This window comes from Callithrix jacchus, chromosome 5 (genome assembly GCF_049354715.1).
Source record: "Callithrix jacchus isolate 240 chromosome 5, calJac240_pri, whole genome shotgun sequence".
Classification (NCBI taxonomy): domain Eukaryota; kingdom Metazoa; phylum Chordata; class Mammalia; order Primates; family Cebidae; genus Callithrix; species Callithrix jacchus.
The window spans coordinates 103,758,014-103,780,934 of NC_133506.1; the positions used below are offsets into that span (position 1 = coordinate 103,758,014).

General features: G+C 40.5%; 1 protein-coding gene across 9 annotated transcripts in view; it reads left to right on the forward strand.

Moving 5' to 3' along the window:
• Positions 1-22,921, forward strand: part of SSH2 (slingshot protein phosphatase 2) — a 306,939-nt gene that overhangs the window by 79,081 nt on the left and 204,937 nt on the right. For 3 of the 9 annotated variants that reach the window (XM_078373915.1, XM_035303255.3, XM_078373908.1), the window contains exon 2: positions 6,005-6,085. The exons of the other annotated variants lie outside the window; for them this stretch is intronic. Coding sequence is in view for 2 of the 3 variants with exons in the window: in XM_035303255.3 (XP_035159146.1) it covers positions 6,005-6,085 (81 nt within the window). In the remaining variant the exon portion in view is untranslated. The remainder of the gene's footprint in view (positions 1-6,004; positions 6,086-22,921) is intronic. 9 annotated transcript variants of the gene reach the window in all.

The window sequence follows — 22,921 nt, forward strand, 5'->3', positions numbered from 1 at the left end:
TCTACATTAATGTAATTGAAATCCCTCCCTAACTTTCTCTGGGGCTCTTCAAAATAACTGTGTATCCTTTCAGAGTGATGTCTACATTTTCTGGAATGTCAGTAGTCTCATTGCTGAGAATGGCCTTCCTTCTCTCAGGAGATGCAGCAAAGAAGTGAAATAATTATTTTTTAATTTATAATTTAAGCAGGGACTTTAGAGAATTTTCTTAGTTGGATCAGAGTCAGGCTATGAAATTGCTTTTTCAATCCAGTTATACCTAAGTGCCAGGGTATATCCTGGCTTTTAGAGGATTAAAAGCTCTTACTCCCAAAGTTGCTAGGCTTTGGGGTATAAATATATTTTATTGTTTGATGTCTGATAGTATATTTTTCTTTTTATTTTTTGAGGCAGGGTCTTACTCTGTCACGCAGGCTGGAGTACAGTGGTATGATCTCAGCTCACTGCAGCCTCAACTTCCTGAGCTCAGGTGATCCTCCGACCTCAGACCCCTAAGTAGGTGGGACTACAGGTGCACACTATCATGCCTGGCTAATTTTTTGTATTTTTGTTAGAGAACAGAGTTTTGCCAGTGTTGCGCAGGCTGGTCTCAAACTCCTGGGCTCAGATGATTTGTCTGCCTTGGCCTCCCAAATTGTTGGGCTTACAGGCATGGGCTACCGTGCCCAGCCTATGTCTGAGAGTACATTTTCTAAGTCCCTAGTTTAAATACAGCTGCAATGTATTCACTTAGAACCACAAAAACAAAACAAAAAACAAACAAACAACAACAAAAAAAAAAAAACAAGGAAAGGAAGAAAGATGGAAAGAGGAAAGAAATAGTAAATGTTTTCTGCCTCTTAAAACCATACAATTTTTAACAAGAACAGAGTAAAAGAGACTGAACAATAACAACAGGGCAAGAGGTTTTGACTCTTGTGAGATTATTTCTTAAGACTTCTGCTTGTAAATTGTTAGGTAACTGCACAAGTTAGATTTAAACACTCTTGAAAACTTCCTTCTTAGTACATGAGTTCTTTCATCATATAGTCCACATAAAAATTGCAACATTTTATTACTATAATTGTTCCTTAGAAACTGTTATGGGTTGAAACTTCCTGTTATATGTGGATGTTTTTCTTACTAACAATCTTACCCATTTTTCTCCACACAGTACTTAGCCAAAGGGACATGTTTCCACAAAGTTATATCCTATCTTTGTGGTTTTTGCATCCCCATAAAAAGCAAAAAACTGTTTTTTTTAACCGGTTCAGTTACCTTTCCCTTTTTGTTTGGTGTTTTACATTAGCTATTAATAATTCAGTACCCAGAAAAGTGCTTAATACACAGTAGGAGTACAAATGAATGGCAAAGAATGACTCATTGTGAGCTCAGTGCTTCCAGGTTATATAAGGAATATGATTTTGTCTTTTTTTTTGAGGCAAAGTCTCACTTTGTCACCAGACTGGAGTGCAGTGGGGTAATCTCGGCTCACTGCAACCTCCGCCTCCTAGGTTCAATTGATTCTCCTGCCTCAGCCTCCCAAGTAGCTGGGACTACAGGTACACACCACTACTCCTGGCTAATTTTTGTATTTTTAGTAGAGATGGGGTTTCACCATGTTGGCAAGGATGGTCTCAATTTCCTGGCCTTGTGATCCCTCGGCCTCCCAAAGTGCTGGGATTACAGGCATAAAATTTTTCTTAAATAAAGAAAATATTCTTTAAGAATGAAAAACACTTAATATTTGATATAAGCAAAATTTCCCTTGAAGACAAAAGTTTCTTTGAAATAAAATTATAACTCAAATGTATAAGCCTTTTAGATCTAGGAAGGAGATTAATTTTTATAGTAACATTTTTATTATTAGAAGAAGCAGTAATACAGCAACATCAGAAGCTAAGTTATTCAAAGTGCTTTTTCTTTATTTCTTTATTACTTTTTTTTTTTTTTTGTAGAGTCTTGCTATGTTGTGCAGGCTGGACCTAAATTCCCGGGTTCAAGTCCTCTCACCTCAGGCTCCAGAGTAGCTGAGTATCTAGAACTACAGGCACATGTTACCACACCTGGCTCTATGTCTCTAAATGTTTTTCTTATGTTATCTCTCATACAATCTTTACAACAACCTAATAAATAGATGTTATTATTGGGCCATTTTTATGGATGAGGAAATTGAGCTCAGAGAAATTAAGAAATGTGCTAAAAATCACACTGCTAGTAAGTGGCAGAACTAGGATGTGAACTCAATTTAGTTAAAATTTTGGCTTAATACTTTCAATACAAGAATATGAGTTTGACTTTGTCTCTTCAGAATTTTTGCCAAAGGGACATTCAAAAGAAGAAATTATCTGCACTACAAACTGGGGAAGATCACCACCCTCATGCTAGAAGAAACATTGAGGGAATTTTTACAATATGAAATTCAGGCAACAAGGTTGAGGTAAAGGTCTTCCACTGAGAGGCATTATATATGAAAGCCCACCTAGGCCCAGCATGGTGGCTCACGCCTGTAATCCCAACACTTCGGGAGGCTGAGGTGGGCAGATCACAAGGTCAGGAGATAGAGGCCATCCTGGCCAATATGGTGAAACCCTGTCTCTACTAAAAATATAAAAATTAGCTGGGCATGGTGGTGCATGCCTGTAGTCCTAGCTATTCAGAAGACTGAGGCAGGAGAATCGCTTGAACCCAGAAGGCAGAGGCTGCAGTGAGCTGAAATCGTGCCACTACGCTCCAGCCTGGGCAACAGAGAGAGAGACATCCTCTCAAAAAAATTTTAAAAATCCCATCTATGCAATGAATTAAGGCTGCATTTTGTATTCCTAGCTTACTAAAAATTGTTTGAAACCAGAAATGACTATTAATTTTATAAAATGCTTTTTAGCATATGTTTAAATATTGTGTAGTTTAATAGAGCTCCTAAATATTAATTTGTCCTTGCAATCTCGGAGTAAGTCATATAGTCATGAGAAAAACTGTTTACTCTGCAGAACCCAGAAACAATTCAGTAATTAGAGTTACCAGGTCTCAGAAGGAGGCAGAGAAGTGAACTTGACCTTTCTCCTTTGTCTTCCTTTAGGTTTCTCAGAATTTAACTTATAACTAGTATGTTAGTTGCAAGTAAACACTTGTTCCATGAACCAATTATGTTATAATGCTGTCAACCCACTTAATGGATACCTTGTATCCTACTGAATTGTTTCAGTTAATAAATATATATGTAAAGTCTTAAAATAACTTTAGGAATGCAAGTGTGGTTACAGGCCCACTTTCTTGAAAGGTCATTTTCTTTTTTCTTTTTTCCTGTGAGACAGAGTCTCACTCTGTCACCCAGTCATGGTGGTGTGATCTTGACTTACCGCAACCTCCCCCTCCCAGGTTCAAGTGATTCTCCTGTCTCAGCCTCCTCAGTAGCTGGGATTGCAGGTGAGCGCCACTATGCCTGGCTAATTTTTGTATTTTTATTAGAGATGGGTTTCACCATGTTGGCCAGGCTGGTCTCGAACTCCTGACCTCAGGTGGTCCACCTACCTTGGCCTCCCAAAGTGCTGGGATTACAGGCATGAGCCATGGATTACAGGCACGAGCCATGGATCCCAGCCGAAAGGTCATTTTGAAAGAGCTAGTGTGAAAATCTGAAATATTTGTAAGAATGAAAACTGCAACGTCTTAACTAGTGTAATTTGGTTTAATTTACACTTTTCTCTTTTCAGGTTTGTTTTGTTTTGTTTTGTTTTGTTTTGGAGACAGGATCTAGCTCTGTTGTCCAGGCTGGATTGCAGTGGCACAATTATGGCACACTTGAAACCTTGAACTCCTAAACTAAAATGATCCTCCCACCTCAGCTTTCTAACTAGCTGGGGTTACAGAGGAGTGCCACCACACGTAGCTAATTTTATTTTCTTTCATACATATGGAGTCTTACTATGTTGCCCAGACAGGTTTCAAACTCCTGGGCTCACGCTCTCTCCAGTTTTTGTTTTTATTGTTTATTTTATTTATTTATTTGTTTGTTTGTTTGTTTATTTATTTATTAGATGGAGTGTGGTGGCACTCCTCTGTGTTGCCCTGGTTGGAGTGCTCGTGGCGCGATCTCAGCTCACTGTAACCTCCACCTCCCAGGTTTAAGCAATTCTCCTACCTCAGCCTCCAGAGTAGCTGGGATTACAGGCACCCACCACCATGCCCAGATAATTTTTTGTATTTTTAGTAACAATGGGGTTTTACCATGTAGGCCAGGCTGATCTTGAACTCCTGACCTCAGCTGATCCACCCAAAGTGTTGGGATTACAGGCATGAGCCACTGCGCCTGGCATCTCTTCAGTTTTTATACTGTAACAGTGACAAGCCACTTATTTTTATTTTTTGAGACGGAGTTTTGCTCTTGTTACCCAGGCTGGAGTGCAATGGCACGATCTCGGCTCACCGCAACCTCCACCTCCTGGGTTCAAGCAATTCTCCTGCCTCAGCCTCCTGAATAGCTGGGACTACAGGCACGCGCCACCATGCCCAGCTAATTTTTGTATTTTTAGTAGAGACGGGGTTTCACCATGTTGACCAGGATGGTCTCCATCTCTTGACCTCGTGATCCACCCGCCTCGGCCTCCCAAAGTGCTGGGATTATAGGCATGAGCCACCGCGCCCGGCGACAAGCCACTTTTGATATACTTAATATTTATATTATTATCTATTGTAGTTTGAGAGCTTGGAAAGATTGAAAGCAGCTCTGATCTCTACCATTTTAATTCTTTCAAATATTAGTTAGCTTTTAGCTTTCCTAATATGAGTTCTAGAAGTCTTCAAATATTTTATATATTTTTTAAGCTAGATGGAGAGTAATTGTTCTTATTTTCCCCTCTCCAAAATATAAGAGAGCAATAAATAGAAGCTTGCATTTGTGGTATTTTTAACAGTGATTTTAAATATTTGGTTATTTATGATTATTTTCTAAAAGAAGAATAGAGAGGGATAATGCCAGATAAGACTTGGTTTTAAGACAGAAAACTAAAAGTAGGCAAAGGTTCGGAGTAGAAAAAAAAAATGAGAAGGAAGTAAGCCAGGAGCAGGTCAGTTTTCAGAAAGAGTAACTCTGAACTTTACTTTCTTATATTTAAGTTTATTTGCACTCTAAAACTCTTATCTCTGAGGGTATACTTCAGGTTAAAACACAGCCCTAGCTGTGAAAAATTAAAGTAGGAATCAACTAGGATAGCTATGGAGTAGTTACAAGTTTCAGCCACTGGTAGCCAGATGTTTTAATGACATAAGCATATACATCCATGATCCTTGTAGGGATAACTCAGTTTCCAGCTGCTCTTCACTAAAGAGCAAATATTTGAATACAGTCTAATGAGTCAGAGTTGGATCCTTTTCTGTTCCCTTTTTTTGTGTTGTTAATCATAGGAAAAAATACTCCTATGTTACCAGCTAATTATTTCACTCCCTTGCCTTATTTTCCTTATCTGTCTTTTAGACAGATTTTTAGAAAGAGACTAGAGAATATAAGAAAAGGTTTTTAAATTGTTTTCTGGCATCTGTTGGGGAACTTGGGTAGGGCATGTCTCTTGGCTCTTATAAACACTTGTTAGCAGAGGGCTAATGAGGCTAGGCTAAGAGTTTGATCCCCTAATCAGGCCCTATGCTATATTCTATAGCCTATCTCTAAACAAGTAAATGTGTATCTTTGGATGTGAAGATAAATGAACACAAATCTATCCCCAGTCTAAGAAGATTTCTGAGTACATACTATAAAGAATTAGCAGCACCATCTTTATAGAAAAAGATGTGCTGGATCTTTCCCCAAATCAGGAAACCATAGGAAATGCTTCCGTTGATCAAGCATTCCTCAATTAACTAACCAGTCACCTTGTTGTCTGTATTTTCTCAAAACAGCCATTACTAATCAGAATTGCAGCTTCTCATCTGTGAGCTAACACCACTGACTCAGTGATTTCAGCTTGCTTTTCCCCTCATGCTTATGGGCCCATTCATTTGGGTCTCTGAAATGATTTTGTTTGTATTACAGAGCTCTCATTTGGAAGACAGTGAATCAGCAGCATTACTTTGCTGTGAATGTGAAGAATCAGAAATCTTTAGTGATTCCAATGTACGTAGGTATATGTTTTTATACAGACTTTGGTGATTCAAGTAAAATCTTTTTTGGGTAAATTTGGCTATTAAATGCAACTGATATAGTGCCTATTATTTTATCTATTTGACCCCACTCAGCCAAATAGTCTGGGAAGGCAAATAGGTGGGTTGGAATGAGTGTATAAATAAATGGAATGGTACATTTATACGAATAATGTCATGGCAATGACCACTCAAAACGTATTTATCAAAGTAGAAAAATGTTGCATCTTAGAACCTTGAGTGAATCTCCTTCAATAAAGAATATGATTGTCTTTTTGGGATTTTTTTCCCCCTCATGTACACTTTTTTTAATGGTCAATAATATTCATTTCCCTGTGGCAACTGCTTGATATTGGTGCTGCCACACATTATTTATTGGAGGAATAAATATTGTACATTTATTCCTCATGTACATGGGCCTCACATGTCTTAGTATTGATAATGTTAAGCCAAATAGTGTTATAATCACTGGACTGGAAAGTAAACCTGATCCTCTTAAATGTGGAACTTTAAACTATCTTTACTACATTTCATGAGATGTTATAAATTTTTTTATCCCATCTGACCTCCAGCATACTTGTCCACTGAGTCAGGCTGAAGATAGAGAACAGCTTAAATTGACTATTTTTATGTGTTGCGATAAACAGTGAGATTAGTCTGGAAATTCTCAGTATATCCTGAGATATAAGTGAACTTCCCCTGAGTATTGAATGGCCTAGCAGTGATACAGGACAGGCAAGCCCCTAAACTGGGGGTTAGCCCAGGAGTTCTTAGTTTCACCAGGAAAGAAATCAAGGGCAAGCCAGTGGTGTTAGACAGCAATCTTTTATTGAACAGTACTGCTCCTTGTGGAACAGCGCTAACTCATAGGTAGTGTGCCCAGACTCTGCAATATATGGGCTCTTGGCAACTGTATTTATACAACTTATACCCACTTTCAGTTACATGTAAATTAAGGGGCAGTTTAACACAAATTGAGGTGTGGGTTATTTAGAACTTTCTAGGAAAGGGACAGTAACTTCAGGGTTATTGCCATGGCATGTGTAAACTGTCATGGTGCTGGTGGGAGTGTCCCATGCTAACGAGCAATGAGGGCAGCCAGGGATTGCCCTTGTCACAGTCTGCTGGTTTTGGCCAGTTTCTTCGCCTTATCTCATCTGGAGCAGATCTTACTTTGTTCAGCAGGGTTGTGACCAGAAAACAAGTCCTGCTGGACTCCTGCTTCATTAATTCATACACATTGTTCTACCTTAAAGGGATGCTGGAAATATTTTGGAGTGAAGTGAAGGGAAGAGTTGTGGGTAGGGAAAATAAATAAGCTATACAACTGTCATTTAGATAACTGTCTCCTATTGAGCCTCCCAAAAAAAGAAATCTAAGGGGGTCAGTTACAAAAATGCAGACACAGTCCCAGTTATATTAATGAAAATTAGAAATAGAGGGGACCAGCTCTTTGTGAGAGGCCCTGGTCTCTGCCCTCTGGTTCTCCTTTCAGCCCAGAAGCCTGACATCTATTTGCTTCTCACTGGCTCTAAGTTGAAGACTTGGTGACAGCCTGATTTTTTTTTTTTGAGGTGTGCTGCCCTTCACTGTGAAGCTTATGCAGGTTAGATATGGGACTGTGAGCAAAGACTTTATTCAAGCATATTTTTGGACTGTTATAGCCATAGGAGACTGGGCTGCTCTTGGAATTTTCCTCCCCCTATTTTATGAGAGGTTCAAAATGGCCTTGTATCAAACTGAAGTTTAGAAACATAGCAAACCTTTTTCCATTTGGACATTTTTTTTCTGTGTCTTCCTATAGAATGAATCCTATTTCACAAATTTTTAAAAGTATAGCTTATAGAAACTGAATTATAACACATTTCAAAACTGTATTTTTTTTTTACAGATTTGATTGTTTTCTATAATTTTACTTCACTTGATCTCTTCCAACAGGTAGCTGTGACTAAAACTAGGTTCTACAAACCTTGTCCATAAAAACCGAATTCTGTCTGTATCAGGATATTTACTGCTTATAGTAGCACTCAATATATAATGTTGAAATTTCACTAACAGAAACTATCTCTCAAAGTAAGATGTGTCTCAAGTACGTCACCATAGTACTACCTGCACTTAGGCTGGCTTCTTCATCTTCATGTCACAGTGAATGCAGTTACCATTTCAGGACCTCATTCACCTATTTATTTACCCAACTGCACTTCATTCAGTGTTGATGAATCTGGAACGGCATGAATTAAGTTATTGTAATTCATTAAGAGCTGGAGTGGTGCTTATTTCCCTAGTGCTTGCAAGCATTAACCGATGAATCTATATGAACACTCATTATCAGTATTTTGCAGATGACAAATGGAGGGTGAAAAAGTTATAATCTTTGCTCAGTGTTGTGTGATAAGCAGGAGCAATGCTGACGTCAGATCTCAGCTGACAGCCATCATGAGCTCATCACCAGTGGGCAGCATCATTGATGGAATATGTACCAGTCTCATTATATGGGATCCTATAAGATTTATTTTGGTCAGGCCAGGCACGGTGGCTCATGCCTATAATCCCAGCTCTTTGGGAGGCTAAGGGGCGCAGATCACTTGAGGTCAGGAGTTTGAGAAAGCCTGCCCAACATGGTGAAGCCCCGTCTCTACTAAAAATACAAAAGTTAACTAGGCGTGGTGGTACAGGCCTGTAGTCCCAGCTACTTGGGAGGCTGAGGCAGGAGAATCACTTGAACCCAGGAGGTGGAGCTGGCAGTGGTTGCAGTGAGCCAAGATCACACCACTGCACTCCAGCCTGGGTGACAGAGCAAGACTCTGTCTCAAAAAAAAAAAAAAAGTATTCAGTCAGCAGTTGAGTCCTCTGGACTTATTATACTGGCATGTTGTTTTGGCTGATTTTGTCTCAAAGAGACTAGTGCATAGGCATATCTACATGAATAATATTTTCATGAAGTTGGACACGTGGGGAAAGGGTAACTTTAGTTTTAATGATTTTTCTCTCTTAAAACAGTTAGTTGGGGCCAGGTGTGGTGGCTCATGGCTGTGATCCCAAAATTTTGGGAGACCAAGGCAAAAAGATCACTTGAGCCCAGAAGTTTGAGAGCTGACTGGGAAATATAGTGACATTCTGTCTCTACAAAAAATTTAAAAATTGGCTCGACATGATGGCACACACTTGTAGTCCTAGCTACTTGGGAGGCTGAGTCGGGAGGATATCTTGAGGCTGCAGTGAGCCATGTTCACGCCACTTCACTCCAGCCTGGGCAACAAAGCCAGACTCTGTCTCCAAAAAAGGAAGGAAACAATTAGTTGGGTATATGTATCTCCAGACTGCTCTGGGTTGCTTTATTTTATTGCCAAGCCTTTCATTCACTTAAATCAGGTTTGTTACTGTCTTTTCCTCAAGAGGCAAGAGTTGTTTCTTATACTTGGCTGATTTTTTAAAGGTATTGGATCCTCCTCCTGTTTTGTTTGTTCAGGGAGTATTTCCCATACTTTTTTCCCCCTTTTCTCACTTCCCTGTTCCCACCCTCATGTCAGATGGAATTGAAGAGCTTCATCCTAATCTGAAGGCTTAACCTTGGGGATGTGGTGGGGGGAATTTATTTGCAGAGTGAAATGACTGAAATCTCCATTACTTAATTTTCTGTAAAGGAAGTGGTATGGGATCTTGATAACTATTTGAAGTAAAAATACTGATGTAAAGAAGAGTAGAAGATAAAGTCAATCATTGAAGAGCTTTCTCTTCAATTTTGGGATAACAGAAGTATGAACTTGGTTAGTTGTATTCATTCATTTGCTTATGCATAATTCATTAATTCACCAAGTACTGATTGACTCATATGTACAAATCACTGGGCCCAGGGGAGTGGGGGCCCTTAGAGAAAGTATAATCTACACTTCACAAATCAGTTTTATGGCTATTTGTGGAAAGCCTTGAAAAGGAGAGGAGAAAATCATGACATGCAGTAAATGGGAAGAAGAGAAGAAATCTGGATAAGTGGAAACAAATTTGACTGGAGGCCAATTTGGCTGGAGGGCTGGCTGCCTTAGATCTCTTGGGGCTTTCCTGGAAGGGAAGGCAGGAGTTTAGAGAGGCCCCTGTCCCTTTTCTGATCCCACTCAGTCTCCAGGAAACCAGATAGCAGACAGAAGCAGCTACTTGCTCCCTCTGCTGTGCACAGGTTTCTTAGAGATCTCTGTAATAGGGAGAGGATCTGTCTGCCCCCAGAGAACAGTGACAGTGTGACTGGAAGAATTCACAGAGAAAGAAGATACTAGCTTTAGCTGCAGGAGTTTCACCTTGGCTTCAAGATAAGAAGGAATGTAGGTGACTAGATCAGTTGTGATGCTAGTGACTACAACAGCCACTGAGACTCCTAAGGCTTCTCTTCATTTCCCTCCTCTGTACCCACCTCTAACCTACCTAAAAGGAGGAAGAAGCTCTGGATGAGCTGGGATTCCAATTATTGTGCTTATGAGTGTTCACCTAGAAACGACGGGATTCATTTGCCATTGGAGGGCTATTTCTTCCTCAGCCTGATGATCAGGAAAATATTTGTTATATTAGTTTATTTCTTAAAATAAAACTTATTTATGTTGTTTCCCTGGTCTTCTCACCCTGACCCCTACCCAATCAAACAGGCAGAAGGTCATATATAGTCATACTATTGTTATGGTCTGTTTCATTCCTTTGCTTGGTTTATTATATTCTTGAAGGATATAATATTACCCTCTGCATTAAAAAAAAAAAAGCTTTTATGTTTGAATAGCCCAGTGAAAGGAAGAGATAAAGAAAAGAAAAAGCCACTACCTAGAACCAAATGTGGAAAGGGCAGATTAAAAGAAAGGAAACTCTAAAATGTAAGAATTATTTGGTTTAGAAGAGAATGCAAATCTATAGTCTAAAAATGTAAAAAATATTCTAAACCAAATATATCTCAGAATATAACACCCTTGTTGATATTAGCTTCTATGGGATTTTTAACATGGAGTCATTTTGGGAGTGGAAAAATGGTTTGAAAGAGATGCAAGATTTAGCCTGACTAATAATAGTAAGTTCAAGATGAAGGATTTAAGAATTTTTAAAGGTTATCAACATTAGGCTAAACCCTAATTCAAGGCCTTATGTAGAGTAGCCAGTCCTTATAGATTGAAGATAGAAAGGACTTTAATCCTCAGAATTCTTATGAAATATCCTGTTTTTTTATGTTTTAAGTCTTGGAATATAGTGTGTTGGAATGATCGAGACAATGAATGATTTGCTAGCTCAGAAAGGAAAACTACTCTTAGGAGAGGGAAACTGCAATAGTAGTTTCTTTTTTTTTGAGACGGAGTTTCGCTGTTGTTACCCAGACTGGAGTGCAATGGCACGATCTTGGCTCACCGCAACCTCTGCCTCCTGGGTTTAAGCAATTCTCCTGCCTCATCCTCCCGAGTAGCTGGGACTACAGGCGCGCACCACCATGCCCAGCTAATTTTTGTATTTTTAGTAGAGACAGGGTTTCACCTTGTTGACCAGAAGGGTCTCCATCTCTTGACCTTGTGATCCACCTGCCTTGGCCTCCCAAAGTGCTGGGATTATAGGTGTGAGCCACCGTGCCCGGCCTATAGTAGTTTCTTTTGTTGAGGGGTGGGTTTTTGAGACTGAGTCTCCCTCTGTCACTCAGGCTGGAGTGTAGTGGCACGATCTCAGTTCACTGCAACCTCTGCCTCCTGGGTTCAAGTGATTCTCATGCCTGTCACTCAGGTAGCTGTGACTCCAGGTATGCACCACCACTTCTGGCTAATTTTTATAGTGGAGACAGGGTTTCATCATGTTGGCCAGACTGGTCTCGAACTCCTGACCTCAAGTGGTCCGCCCACCTCAGCCTCCCAAATGGAATTACATGTGTAAGCCACTGTGCCCAGCCTACTATAGCAATTAAATTTACTTTTGTAAATGTCTCAAGATTATAAGCAAAAACAAGATAGTAGTGGATGAACATCCAGATAGAACAGCGAACTGTTTAGCTGGAAGGTAGGGATGGTGTCTAGGCCTACAGCAAGCACGTTCTGTCATTCCTGACGATTTGTATTTACCCTCTTCTGCTGTCTGTACCATATGTATTTTCTATTTCCTTTTTCAGACTCATTTGCAGAACACCTTTCAGAACCAACATACACAAATAGAAAAAAAGGGGATAAAAAGGGAAATTTGGTGCTAAGAAGATGAGTTTTGTTATGAGTTTCAAATGGCCAGTTGGCCAGTAGCAAACAGCTGCCCCACAGGAGTTCAGGATTACTTGAATTGTTTCTGCATCACCTCTGCTACAGAGTAGAGAGATTGTTTGTTAGGGCTCATGGTCAGAAAAAAACAGAAAAAAGTGTTGCTAGTGGCAAAACTATGTTTTGCCATGAACAATATTCCTATTTTTTACTTTGGGAGGGGTCTGATGCAAATTTACACTAATAAGAATGTGATGTTAAACTTACTTTATTTCAGAATAAGATGTAAGAAAGCATAGCTCAATAATTTTATCCAAGAATAATTATTATGAGAAATAGTTTTCTTTTAAAAATCTTATACTCTTGAGTGGCATTTGAGTAGAAATGATAATTTGCAGTAATCTTGGGCACAAAGGCTATTTTTGAAATTAGCCTTATTTAACTCAGTGATTCTCATTGTGGCTACCCATTAGAATCACCTGATAATTTTTTCAAGACTGAGTCTCACTCTGTCACCCAGGCTGGAGTGCAGTGGTGTGATCTTGGCTCACTGCAACTTCTGCCTCCTAGGTTCAAGTGATTTTCCTGCCTCAGCCTCCCAAGTAGCTGGGATTACAGGTGCTCCTATGACACCCGGATAATTTTTGTATTTTTAGTAGAGACAGGGTTTTGCCGTGTTGGCCAGACTGGTCTTGAACTCCTGACCTCAGGTGACCAAACTGCCTTAGCCTCCCAAAGTGTTGGGATTACAGGAGTGAGCCACTATGCCTGGCCCTGATGATCTTTTAAATTAATAATAGGGTCTCACCCCCATCCAGTTAAATCAAGATCTCTGTGAGTGGGGCCCAGGTATTAGCATTTTAAAAATGCTTTCAGGATTATTCTAATGTGAATCAAGGCTTAAGAACGCTGGTTTGGGTTGGGCACAGTGGCGCACACCTGTGATCCCAGCACTTTGGGAGGCTGAGGCAGGAGGATCACTTAAGCTCAAGAGTTCAAGACCGGCCTGGGCAACAAAGCAAATCTACAAAAAAAAAAAAAAAAAAAAAATTAGCCAAAAGAGGTGGTGTACTCCTATAGTCCCAGCTATTTGGGAGGCTGAGATGGGAGGATCACTTGACTCTGGAAGATTGAGGCTGTAGTGAGCCAGGATTGTGCTGCTGCACTTCAGCCTGGGTGACAGAATGAGACACTGTCTCAAGAAAAAAGAAAACAGAAAAAGAACGTGGGTTTAACTCTAGCTATGCGAATTTTTGCATCTACAAATTAGAAGTCTAAACTGAAACATTTGTAACATTATAACATCTGTTCCTTGAGCAGCAGGATGAAATGTGAGATTGACTAGAATTTTAAGAGTTGGCTGTATGCATTTGATTACTCAGGTTAATCAATTAACACAGTTAACTTTTATTCTTTCTATTCAGTGAAATTCCTTGACTAGGCTTCTGTTAAAAGAAAAGCAAGATTATTGAGGACTACATGATTAGGTACTGGAGCCTTCTGAAACTAAACCTTTATATAAACTTGAAAAGAAAGAGAAAAAGAAAGAAAAGCAAGATACTGAAATGAGATAATCCAAATCTACTATAAACTTAAGTCAATGAAGGGTAAAGTTTTCCATACCTTTTCCATAAGATATAAAGAGTATAAAGACTTATTCTTCCTGTGTCAACATTGCTAGGGAGCTAGAGTAAAGAAAAAATAATTAAAGATCACTTTATACTTTGCACATTATACTTTTACTGAAGTAAAATACACATATGGAAAAGTGTACTTATCTTGTGCTTTCATATATAACAATGAATTTTCACAAACTGATGCTTTCACAAACACAGATGAATCAAGAAGTATGTAACCTGGACCTAGATCAGGAAATGGAATATTACCACTCCCCAATACTATTTCCCCCTTTTGCCAATGCCCTTCTTGTTCCTTTCAGTCACTACTCATCCTCCCAGCCATCATCCACCAGGAATAACCACTCTCTTGACTTCTTGACTATGTAATTTTTATGTGGACATCAGGCTATGCTCTTTAGAAGGCTCTCTCTGACTTTCAGAATCAGACAGAGGGCTCTGCATCATGTAGTAGTTAAAGAGCTCAAGTTCAAGGTTCAGACAGCCTGAGTTGGAACCCAGCTTCACCACTTACTGCCTGTGTGTCTTCACTCTAAGCCTCATTTCCAGTATCTATAAAATGGGAATAATAATAGTACCTGTCCCATGGAGTTGTTAAAATTAAATGAAATAACTTATGTGAAGTGTTTATAGGGCCTGGCACATTATCTGTGCCAAGTAGAGAGCAGGGCAGATGCAGGATTCCCTCATGTCACCAGCTCTTCAACAGAGTCAAGGCAGTGCCACTGTTGTCTACAGACATAATGAAGTTCATACTTCAGCTCTGAAGAAAAAGAGGAAGGAAAAGTGGACATCCTGACCATCTTTCATTTTCTTCACCATCCCTAATTGGGCTTGTGGCTTGGCTAACTTGTGACAACTTCTAAAACATACTATTTAAATACATGAAATGGCTCCTGAAAGACCAGAAATATTCTCTTATATATCTTTATATTATCAATAACTCTTTCTTTGCACAGTGATTTAATTTGTAAATTGCACATAGTTGATGCCTTGGCTAAAGGAATCTAAAAATGATACTTGAGGCACACCATGCTTTCCTATGCTGGATTTGTATTGGTCTGGCTTCTGATCCCTCTTTTCACCAGTCATATTTTTGAAACATCTGGCATGTTTAAAAGAATGCAGAATGTGGCAGTGAAACAATCTGTAGGCAGAAACAAGGAGCCTTGGCCAGATTTGCAAAATTAACCAAATAAAAGCTCTAGTTGAGTTATCTTGCTTCCATAATCTGAGGCAGGTCCTGCTCAGGTATATCTTCCTCTTATTTTGGTTTGGGAGAGCAAGGAAAACAGGAGGAATTTTATCTTTTCTCAGATTTTTAAGATTACAGCTTGGAAAAAATTTACCCTTTGGAAAAGGTGGGGTGAGGGGAAACCCTTTACTCTGAGTATTTACCATGTGACAGCCATTGTGCTGAATGCTTTTTATACAGTTTAATGTTGAATCCAAGTCTTTGAGGCAAATACTTTTAGTAGTCCGTTTAAAGGTGAGGAACCAAGCATGCCTAAGGTATGTGACCATGCAGGTAGTGACAGCTAACTCTGCCTGACACTCCCTGCCTGAGCTCTTTAACTTATGCTGGCTTGCCTTTGCCCTTGAATGTAATGTTGTTACTCTGGTGCTAGGATGTCAGGGGCAAATGCAGTAGTGATCCTCAGCTCTAGTTTTATACAAGGATAATCTGTAAAGTTTGTTTTTAAAATATAGAAACTTAAGTCTCGCTGGGTGTGGTGGTTCACGCCTGTAATCCTAGCACTTTGAGAGGCCAAGGTGGGAAGATTACCTGAGGTCAGAAGTTTGAGACCAGCCTGACCAACATGGAGAAACTGTCTCTACTAAAAATACAAAATTACCGGGGCGTGGTGGCGCATGCCTGTAATCCCAGCTACTCAGGAGACTGAGGCAGGAAAATTGCTTGAACCCAGGAGGCAGAGGTTGTGGTGAGCTGAAATTGTGCCATTGCACTCCAGCCTGGGCGACAAGAGTGAAACTCCATCTCAAAAAAAAAAAAAAGAAAAGAAAAGAAAAGAAACTTAAGTCTCACTTTAGGAAATTTCTTGTTCAGTAGGTCTTGAATGAGACCTAACATATTTATTCTTTACAAAGATCCACAGGGGATTGTGTGCCAGAGTTGAAAAATCATGATTCTCAGAAGTTCCCTAGAGGAGAATTATAAGATTACAGATTTGGGGGGCATGTTAAGACTGAATTTGGAATATTGTAAAGATACACTGTTATTAGAAGTACAGGAAAGGAAGAGTTAGCTTAATAATCAAGTTTCATGTTTCAGGAGGTAATGTTATAGGATCCTTGGGGTATCGCTTTGCCAGCCAGAAACCTCTGTAGCCAGTGGCTGCCCAACTTTTTCTCTGGCCTGCTGGGCTTATTCCACCCATTCAGCCTGGCAGGCTACACCTGGCTCATGCTACTGGCCTGGATCCCACACCCTCCAAGGGCGACCCAGGCACGGAGTGGTGAGAGGTGTGTAAGTGAGCATAGGGTCCGGCCACTGTGCACAGCCAGGCACCTTGGCTGCAGTGGGGCAGGCAAGGTCTGATCTTTTGGCCTGGTATGACATTAGCCTCTGTTGCCATGGTAACAGAGACCTGGTATACCATAAGCAGCTTCCACAGCTGACACCAGGGAACACAATGGCACTTGGAAGCTTGGAGATGCCAGGAACCACAGACTCCTTATAGAGGATGTCACAGCCCTGGCTCATTGAGCTTCTAGGCCTGGGCTCCCCAAAGGGCCATAGCTTTTCTCTCCTTATTGTCTTCTTTCCTTATTGTCACCCACAACGTTGTGAGCAAGGGGTGTGTTTCAGCCCTGTTTTTGCTACACCTCTTTTGGCCCCACTGTTGGGCAGGTCCCAAATTCTTGTCCTGTGTTCAGGACACAGAGGGTAGCTCCTCTCTGCAGGCAGGTATCCCATCCTCTCTTCTGGTCTGGCTGAGACTGGGGCTTTTCAAGGGCCTTAGAGGGGAGGAAGTGCATGCCAGTTGGTTCATGGTGGCCACGGGCAGCCCAGAAAAAGCACCACAAATTCCCACTGCAATCTACAGGACCAGCAGCCTGGCCCCCATGGTGCAGGCCCTCCCTGGCTTGCAGGTGGGACTTCACTAGGGACCAACCCTCGTCCGCCTAGGAGCCTGCCTGCCTCCTGCTTCCATTCATGGTGCCCAGACTATTCATGCCAAGGGGTGCCTATAGGCCAACACCAAGCTGCCCTCAGTCTGCCCCCTCAGCCTCCATCTCATGCTTGTCAGTGCCCAAACCCAGTCTGGAGGGAGTCAAACTGGCAGGGAGCTGGCATGTCAGTGCTGCCTCAAGTGTGCACACACCCGGCCGGGTTGTGACAGTGTTCAGGCTCAGCCTCGGCTTTGTTCCATGATCAGAGTGGGCACCAACAGCCAGGAGAAGCCAGACAGTAGGAGCAGGCACTTCCAAGCCTATGGGGAAGGAGGGGCCTTCCTGGGCCCTCAAGAGTACAGAGAAGCCTGGGTCTGCAGCTGAGGCTGGGAGGGCAGGGCTCCTGCCTGCTCCAGGCTCCCAAGAGTGCAGAGGTGCCCAGGTCGCAGTCATGGCTTGGGCAGCTGCAGTTGTGCCTGGGGCGCTCCTACCCTGCCAACTTGGAAGGGGCAGGGCTCCCGCTTTTCCCCAACTCCCGCCAGCTCTGTGGAGCATGCAGCCCTGGCTGTGCCTCCTCCACGTTTTCCCCACAGTGGCAGTGAACAAGGTGCAGGTGTCACAGTGGCCCCAGTCAACCCCTGTACAAACAAACCCGATGCTCCTGGGGCCAGCCCTCCAAGTCCTGGCCGTGCCTTTGGGTAGGTTTTCACAGGCTCCTGGGATGTGGCAGAGACCACGATTGAGGCCACGGCAGAGGCTCTGGGCCATGAGTGTGGGTCCTACCCAGCTGTCTGAGGGTTGGGGTGGTGCAGTTGATTGCCTCAGAGACACAGACCACAGGGGTCCCACCGCCACTGCTGCTGCTATCACACATGCCTCCCCACTACAGCTGGCAGCTACAGTGGACGACCCGCTGCTGCCATCAATAAGATGGTATTTATCACTGCAAATTGGATATATTACTGAGGTATTTTATAGCCAGATTTTTTCCATCTTTCCATGAATTTCTAGAGTGCTGTCACTATTGTACTCAAGCACAATCTTTCTCAACCCTAGTTAGCTATCTAAGATGTCTGTTTTCTTTCTTTCTTTTTGGTGATGGAGTCTCACTCTGTCGTGTCGCCCAGGCTGGAGTGCAGTGGCACAATCTTAGCTCACTGCAACCTCCGCCTTCCAGGTTCAAGTGATTCTCCTGTCTCAGCCTCCTGAATAGCTGAGACTACCGGTGCGTGCTACCATACCAGGCTGTTTTTTGTATAGACTGGATTTTATCACGTTGGCTAGGCTGGGCCTGAACCCCCGACCTCAGGTGATCCACCCGCCTCAGCCTCCCAAAGTGCTGGGATTGCAGGCATGAGCCACTGCACCCAGCCTAAGATGTCTGTTTTCTTAGTGCTGAAGGTGAAGTCCTGGTAAAGCTGTAATTTCAAAGCTATTAGGCAAGAAGTGTTAACCTTGGAGAGAGCAGTGGATGACCCTAATTAAGAAAAATGTCATGAGAGTTGTAAATTTAACAAATTCTTAATCTCCTGTCTGCTGAGTCACTTCTAATGCCTTTTGTATATTTTCTGTAATCTCACCGTGTGCTTTGGCAGTAGGGAAGAGGTAGTAATTTTTCCTCTAATTTTATAGTTAGAAAAGCAAGGCCATGACTTGCTGTTAAAACTACATATAACTGAAAAGATAGCTAACATTTCCTGAACACTACTATGTGCCTGGTTAGTAAAAACAGATGTTTGTATGTGCATTATCTCACATTACATTTCTGCTGTTAGTATTTATCCCGTATTCTCGTTTTCTGAGTTTGAGAAAATTGAGCTTATTTATTCCACAATTATTTAAGTCTACTCTGTGGCAGGCACTACACTAGGCAATGGGTATCCAGTGATGAACAAAGCAAACTGCCCTTATGGAATTTACAGTCCACTGGGGAAGATACAATAAAAAACATAAATATTCAATTACAGAATATGGTAATGTTATGAAAAATTCAAGTGGAAACACAATGATGAAGAATAACAAGGCAAATAGCCATTTAGATAAAGGATGCTCAAGAAGGGCCTCTAACATGGTGATATATTTAAGGGATTTGCTTAGGATTACACGTCTATTAAGTGATGAAGTTCAAGTCTGATTTTTTTTTTTTTTGAGACGGAGTCTCACTGTCACCAGGCTGGAGTGCAGTGGCATGATCTCAACTCACTGCAACCTCTGCCTCCTGGGTTCAAGAAATTCTCCTGCCTCAGCCTCCAGAGTATCTGGGACTACAGGCGTGTGCCACCATGCCCAGCTAGTTTTTTGTATTTTAGTAGAGATGGGGTTTCACCATGTTGGCCAGGATGGTCTTGATCTCCTGACTTTGTGATCCGCCCACCTCGAACTCTCAAAGTGCTGGGATTACAGGTGTGAGCCACCGTGCCTGGCTCAAGTCTGATTTTTAAGGCTATGCTCATCATGCTATTTTGCCTGTCAGACATGTACTTGGAATCCACCCCACTCCAAGGTTGTGACTCACCTCTCTGGTCATATAAGCATTCATACCATGGCAATGTACCAGATTTTTAGAGGAGGCATTATAAAATTTATAAATAATAAATGATTAGTAATAAGATCATTCTTTCAAAAGAATCCTGTATCCTAAAATGCTTCTTTAAGGAGAGCCCAGGAGGCAGCAGGGACAAGGGAAAGAGAAGAAAGGACTATAAGCAGTATATGAATTTCAATAAATGAGAGAGAGAGAGAGAGAGACAGCTCCAAAGAAGCCGAAAATCTGCTCTAACTGCACTAGGCATATTTGCATGGGGAAGTGCCCTCCTGTCATGCATGAGCTAGGGCTGGAAATTCCACTTTGGATCAACATCTTATTTCCTGGTCTTACTTGAACTTACTTTGTAGGGCCTGATCCAGGGTAGAAGCTGACTATAAAGTGTTAGATGATGGTTAGAACCTTAAGATATCTGGAAGGAATTGTGGGCGAAAGGGAAACTGCTCTTGGGAAGGGAAAGGACCAAGGTGAATAGTTAAATACAACCTTGAAGTTGAATGCTATGTTCTTTTTTTTTAGAGTTTTCCCACAGAATTCTGAAATGCCCTTTGCTCCAAAAGAATCTGTCCACTTACTCTTTTTCCTCTAAGGAAATAACAGCAATTCTTAGGCTGGTCAGATTCTGTAGAAGTCTGATGCAGTTTTTCTGATTGTGGATTGTAAACCTGTTTAGATTTGAATAATGCCTACTGGGAATTTCTGTTTAGAAAGGATTCATATATCCATATATGCATCTTGATGATTGGATTGTGAAGATTATAAATTGATTTGATCCTGGCAATCTAATATTTTAGTCAAGAGTTATAATAATAATCAAATGCTTTGACCCAGAAATCTAACTCTTGAATATTTTCTCTGAGGAAATTATATATATATATATATATATATATTTTTTTTTTTTTTTTTTTTAATCTAAGAGTCTTGCTCTGTCGCCAGGCTGGAGTGCAGTGGCACAGTCTCGGCTCACTGCAACCTCCACCTCCCGGGTTCAAGTGATCCTTCCACCTCAGCCTCCTGAGTAGCTGGGACTACAGGCACGTGCCACCACGCCTGGCTAATTTTTGTATTTTTAGTAGAGATGGGGTTTCACGTTGTTGGCCAGGATGGTCTCCATCTCTTGACCTCGTGATCCGCCCGCCTCAGCCTCCCAAAGTGCTGGGATTACAGGCATGAGCCACCGTGCCCAGCCAGAAATTATATTTTTTAAAAAGCATATGTACTAAAATTTTAATGAATATGTTTAGTAATGAGGGGAGAGTATGGTTAAGTAAACTATAGTAATATAATAAAGACATTCAAATGAAAAACTTACTTAAAACTATATAGTTCCATGAGAAATTGTATAATTAGTATTAAGTGAATAAATAAATGGAAAAAATCAAGTTGCCTCTCTACTTCACTCTATCACAAAATAAAGATGGATCTAAGAATTAAATGTAAAAATTTGGATACCACAAGGAAGAACATTTAGGATAATTTGTTTTATAATCTTAGAGTAGGGAAGATCTTTTTATGACACAAAACCCAGAAACAATAAAAGAAAGTGTTGCTAAATTCAAGTACATAGAGTCAAAAAATCTACATTAAAAGATCTTATAAACAAAGTCCAAAATCACAGGTTGGGAAAAAGACTTTCAATACATATGACGGAGAGCTATTTTTTATAATACATAATGTGTTCTATAATATTTGTAAATTTTTAATATGTATGTGTACATAGTAGGTATATATATTTATGGAGTAAATGAGATATTTTGATTATGGCATACAGTGTGTAATAATCACACCTGGGTAAATGGGGTTTCTATCACCTCAAGAATTCATCATTTCTTTGTTACCTGCCAATGCAATGTGATATCAAACTTATTTTTATCTTTGCCAGTTTGAGAGCTAAAAACACTGTATTAGATATGAGAACTATTGAATATTTTTTTCAAATGTTGAGGAGATATTTGTATATCTTTTTCTTCTGTGAAAGTCAGTTGACTTCTTTTGTGTATTTTTCTATTGTGTTTCTGATATTTAAAAATATAATATCAAGTTAATTTGTCATCAGTTTAAAATAATGTGTACAACATGTTATTTGCAACCTTCATGGTAACCTCAAACCAAAAAACCTACAATAGATACACAGAAAACATAAAACAAGACATTAAAACATAACATCAGAGAAAATAACTTTCAAAAAAGGGAGGGAAGGAGGGGAGGGAGAGAGAAAGGGAAGAAGGAAGGAAAGGAGGAGGGAGGGACCAGAAAACAACCAGAAAATAAATAACAAAATGACAAGAGTAAGTCCTTACTTATCAGTAGTAATGTTGAATGTAAATGGACTAAACTCTGCAATCAAAAGACATAGAGTAACTGAATGGAGAAAAAAAAAACAAGATCTAATGATCTGTTGCCTGTAAGAAACACACTTCACCTAAAAAGACACACATAGACTAAAGATAAAGGAATGGAAAAAGATATTCCATCCCAATGGAAACCATAAAATAGCAAGAATAGCTATACTTACATCAGATAAAATAGGTTTCAAGACAAAAACTATAAAGAGAGACAAAGAAGATCATTATATAATGATAAAGAGATTAATTCAGCAAGAGGATGTAACAATTGTAAATATATGTGCACCCAGTATTGGAGCACTCAGATATATAAAGCAAATATTATTAGAGCAAAAGAGAGAGATAAACCCCAATACAATAATAGAGACTTCAACACTCCACTTTCAATATTGGAAAGATCATCTAGACAAAATCAAAGAAACAACAGACCTAATCTGCACTATAGACCAAATGGAACTAATAGTTCTTTACAGAACATTTCATCCAATGGCTGCAGAATACACATTTTTCTCAGCACATGGATCATTCTCAAGAACAGACCATATGTTAGACCACAAAGCAAGTCTTAACAAAACAATTAAAAAGAAATTGGTTGGGCACTATGGCTCACACTGTAATCCCAGCACTTTGAGAGGTCAAGGCAGGCAGATCGCTTGATGCCAGGAGTTCAGTACCAGCCTGGCCAACATGGTGAAACTCTGTCTCTACTAAAAACACAAAAATTAGCTGGGTATGATGGTGCACACCTGTGATCCTAGCTGCTCAGGAGACTGAGGCACAAGAATAGATTGAACCTGGGAGGTGGAAGTTGCAGTGAGCTGAGATCGCACTGCTGCTTTCCAGGCTAGGTTACAGGGTGAGACTGTCTCAAAAAAAAAAAAAAAAAAAAAAAACCTGGGAAAAAATTGAAATCAAGTATTTTCTGTAACCACAATGGAGTGAAACTAGAAA